This window comes from Protomyctophum parallelum (assembly GCF_964188405.1).
Source record: "Protomyctophum parallelum genome assembly, chromosome: 1".
Taxonomy (NCBI): domain Eukaryota; kingdom Metazoa; phylum Chordata; class Actinopteri; order Myctophiformes; family Myctophidae; genus Protomyctophum; species Protomyctophum parallelum.
In genome coordinates, this window is record NC_139697.1 from 107,705,854 (window position 1) to 107,710,853 (window position 5,000).

Genomic DNA, 5,000 nt, shown 5'->3' on the forward strand with positions numbered 1-5,000 from the left:
TGACCACAGTATGGAAGAGAAGAGGCATTCCTTACCAAGGTGCTTAAGTACCAGCGTGTGTGTACCATGTGTGTGTGTGCGTGCGTGCGTGCGTGTGTGTGTGTCACGTGTGTGTGTGTGTGCGTGCGTGCGTGCGTGTGTGTGTGTGTGTGTGTGTGTGTGTGTGTGTGTGTGTGTGTGTGTGTGTGTGTGTGTGTGTGTGTGTGTGTGTGTGTGTGTGTGTGTGGGTGTGTGTGTGTGTGCGTGCACCTCATCGGTCTCTGTGACGTCGATGTTTCCGTCCTCGTCCTCGTCCATGGTTCGGTGCAGAGAACCAATCGCCTCCAAGCTCAGAAACACTTCCTGGTCTAGACACGCCTCCTCGTCCAGAGAACACAGATCTGTAACACATAGAGAAGTTACTCACCTCCCACTCCCTCCCCCCCTCCCTCCCTCCCCCACTCCCCCAGCACTTCAACACACCTGTGAACCCTTCACCAATCAGCCTGCTCCTAACTGGACTCATTCCACACCTGTGAACCCTTCACCAATCAGCCTGCTCCTAACTGGACTCATTCCACACCTGTGAACCCTTCACCAATCAGCCTGCTCCTAACTGGACTCATTCCACTCCTTTCTGCTCCTGTTCCCAGTTCTGTCTTCTCTGCCTCTGAGAGACTTTGTATTTTGGACTTTGCGCCTCTTGTAAGGTTTTCTTTTTTGACTTTCTGTTTGACTGCTTAGACTTTTGTTCTGTTTGCATTTTTGGGCATTCCTGCTTTTGTGTTTGAACTGTTTAGCCTTTTGTTTTTGTAGAGTTTTAGCTTTTTGGACTAACTATGTTTTTGCTGTTTTGCAGTTACTACTTTAGTTTGAAAGCTATTCTGCTTTTATTGAACTTCTCTGCTTGTGGCTCTACTCATACCGAGAGAGAGAGAGAGAGAGAGAGAGAGAGAGAGACATGTTCTACATGAGCTCCTAGATTTGTACTTATTTTGTCATTTTGAATTGAGAAGAATCAAGTAAAAGTTAGAACAATGTAAAGACAAGCTCAACAGAAAGAGAGAGAGAGAAAAAAAAAAAAAAAAAAAAACGCAGCTAGCAGCTGCAGTTGAACCAAAAACGGACCAAAAACGGACCTTGAAGCTAACACTGGATGCTAGCAGCTAACTGTGGACATTGAAGGCTAAAAGTGTATGCTAACAACTAACTGTAGACTTTGGAAGATAACAGTGGATGCTACCAGTTAACTGTGGACTTTGAGGGCTAACAGTGGATGCTAACAGCTAACTGTGGACTTTGGAAGATAACAGTGGATGCTAACAGCTAACAGTGGACCCAGAAGCAGCTAAGTGTGACAATGGGAAGCTAACAAGGAGTGCTAACAATAACAGTTGAAACTATATGAAGCTAACTGTGGACTTTGGAAGCTAATAGTTGCAGCTGAAATAATTTTAAGATAAGAGTGACAGCTAGCAGTGGGTGCTAACAATAGCAGTTGGAAAGCAGGCACTTTGTTTCACATGCTTTTCATCTAAATTATATTCACTCTACGACTACCACTGTCCAGAGCAGAACATGAGTGATATAATTAACATACACTACCCACCAGAAATAAAAAATGACACAGAGAGAGGCACGTTCAAACTGGGGCTTCTTAAGAGGCAACCAGAAACCCTCTTTGCTGATCTTTTTAAAAATGGAGACATTTGTAATCTCATCTTCTATACTGACAGACCTGAAAGCTGGCACAGAGCCATTGTCAACCATCACCCTTCAGTGGCAAAAAAGGGCAACAAGGAATGCTGGCAGTTAAAGATCAGGGACCAAGAGGACTCCGACAGCATCATGACAACTGTCAATGTTTATAAAAGTGGTAAAGTCATGGTGCAGGGGCACTTCAAAACTTTCCAGAACAGTTTCCAGGCATATAAATCTATGGTTGAGAGAGAAGACACCTCCCCTAGGGAACTCCAGCCAGGTGCCAGTAACACAGACACCCCAACTGTCTCTAGCACACCAAATGAAGAGGAGCACACTGATGACACAGAGCAGACCCTGAGCCCTCCACATCAGACCTCCATCACAGAACTTAAGGAACACTTCACCCAGTTGGAAATAGAACTGGTGCAGCTCAAAGAAATGATCCTGAATCAGAATCATAAAGATAAAGACTCAGCTGGACTCTTACAACAAGAGGAAATAAAACAAATGAGAAAAGAGCAAGAAAGTGTACATGCAACCTGGAAAAAACAATTAACGCAAAACAGAGAACAGCACAACAAAGATCTGTTCATTCTGAAAGAACAGCTAGAGAGACAGAGAGAAGAGAAAGAGAGCCAGAGGAGAGAGCTCACTGCACTGTCAGAACAGGTGAAAGAGCTAAACCATGAGAGTGACAACCACAGAAGAGAAATAGCTGCTCTGAAAGACCATCTAGGAGAACTACAGCTGGAGAGAGAGAGCCATAATGTTCAACTTGTTGCTCTGGCAGAAGAACTTAAGGAGAGGGACAGAACACTGGACGGTCTGAAGGAACGGATCACTTCTCTCACTGAGTCTGAGCCACACAGGACTGACCACAGTCCACACACAGCAGTGAGCACCCAGGACCGACAGCAGGATGATAACGTCTCCCTACCAGAGAGAGAAGAGTCCAGTAGCCACACACAGCCAGATGGGCCCATCAGACCAGATAACCTCTCTCTACCAGAGAGAGAAGTGTCCAGTAGCCACACACGGCAAGATGGACCAGACGGTCCTACTGCAAGAGTAGACATTGTGATACTAATCGATTCAAATGGAAAATTCATTGATGAGAAAAGGCTTTTCCCCAGGCACAATGTGGTAAAGTTCCGGTGTCCAAACACAGAGGCAGCAATGGGTATGCTATCTGAGACTCGCCTTGGATCCCCAAGCCATATCCTTATCCACACAGGTACGAATGACCTTAGAGCGCAACAGGAGAGAGTGGCCCTGTCTCTTAGAGCTGTCGCCGAGAAGGCATGTCACACCTTCCCTAACTCTAAGATAGTGATGTCCACCCTGTTACCAAGGAAGGATTTCCACCCACAGCTGATACAAAAAGTGAATGTCAGCATCTCCAGAGACTGTGAAATGTGGCCAAATGTCCACGTTGCCCACTACCCCTATATAACGGTGGACGATCTTTATGATCCGGTTCACCTCCACAAAGAAGCAGTTCCACAGTTTACCAAGACACTGAAAGATGTCACACTAAATCGACGATCAACACCCAACAGGAGGAGCAACATGGGAGTCTCGAACACTCAAACAACAGAGAGACCAGCCAACAGCATGCCGAGGAGAGCCTTCCAACCCAGGCCCAAGCAGCAGCACCTACAACCATCACCACAGCACAGACGTCAGGAAAACATCAGTCATATGGATGAAAACCAGTCTGCACCCAGACCCAGGACCTCACCACCTTCAAGACATGTCGTACCACCACCTCCACAGCAGCAGCAGCAGCCAGGAGGACTGTCCTATGCTGATGTGGTCCGAGGAGCAGCAGGACCTGCCCACAGCGAACTGAGAACCATCCAGGACATGCTGAGCACTTTATGCTCTCATCTAATGGGCCACACCCAGCGTCAGTGGTAATTAAGCAGGTAATGCTTGTTCATTAAGTTAAAAAAAAAAGAAAAAAGAAAAAAAATTACATTGTAAATATGTCATGTTCTGAGCTGTTACTTCTTTCTTCTCAACTTAAAATGACAATTTGTTACAGTATCAATGATACAATCATTTAGCGTATCAGTTTGGAATATTCAGGGTTTAAATTCTTATTTATTTGGTTTAAAAAGCAGAAATCTTGATTTCTTAGACAAGGTTACTGGTGTTGATATTGTTATTTTGCAGGAGACTTGGTGCAAAGGAGATGTCCCTACTGGGTGCCCTCCTAACTATAGAGAGATTATAGTCCCATCAACTAAACTAAATGGAGTCACCCAGGGCAGAGACTCTGGGGGGATGTTGATATGGTATAAGTCACAACTAGCTGACTCTATAGAAATAAAGAAGAAAGGGAAAAATCACATTTGGTTAAAAATACAAAAAGATATAATTTCCAGCGAGAAAAGCATTTTTCTATGCGCAATTTATAATCCCCCAATAGAGTCTCCATATTTCAGTGAGGAGATTTTCTCCATCATAGAAGAAGAGATCAGTCATTTCCAGGCCCAGGGATCTGTGCTGATCATGGGAGATCTAAATTCTAGGACTGGTGAGGAGGTAGACTTTACTAGTACTGAAGGGGACAGTTACATCACTGGAGATAACCTTCTTTTTCCTAACCTTACCAACAGGAATAACTATGATAAAACCACAAACAAAAGTGGAAAACAAGTGCTGCAGATTTGTAGAGCGTTGGGTCTGTACATTGTCAATGGAAGGCTGAGAGGGGATTCTTTTGGACGTTATACGTATTGTTCAAGACTTGGTAGCAGCACCGTTGACTATGCTATAACAGATTTAGACCTAAACTCTTTGAGAGCCTTCACAGTAAAAGAACAATCACCTCTATCAGATCACTCCCAGATCACTTTATATCTAAAAAGGGCAGACACAGGTAATATATGTTCTCAGTCCTGTAATCTGTATAACATAAAGAGGAAATACAGATGGGCCTCAAACAGTCTGGAGCAGTACCAGAATGCTATGGCCAGTGAGTCAACACAGTCTCTTCTAGACTCCTTCTTGCCCCAGACTTACCCTCAGAATACTGAAGGTGTAGAGTGTTGTCTGGCACACATTAACCACATATTTGATCATTTGGCCTCATCATCAAACTTAAAATGCAAAACAAAACAACAAAAGAAAACAAACAGGGAAAGGTGGTTTGATTTAGACTGTAAATCCATTAGGAAGACACTAAGAAATATCTCCAACCAAAAACACAGGAATCCAGACAGTCGGGAACTCCGCCTTAGTTACTGTGACACTTTAAAGCAATATAAAAAAACACTGAGAACAAAAAAAGATCAATATTTACAAAACCA

The 5,000-nt window shown here is 44.0% G+C and overlaps 1 protein-coding gene across 1 annotated transcript in view; it reads right to left on the minus strand.

The window, feature by feature from the left end:
* LOC310857559 (stromal interaction molecule 1-like) overlaps positions 1–5,000 on the minus strand; it is a 37,317-nt gene that overhangs the window by 28,700 nt on the left and 3,617 nt on the right. Inside the window, exon 3 of the mRNA XM_083763272.1 lies at positions 250–380. Coding sequence (XP_083619398.1) covers positions 250–380 — 131 coding nt within the window. The remainder of the gene's footprint in view (positions 1–249; positions 381–5,000) is intronic.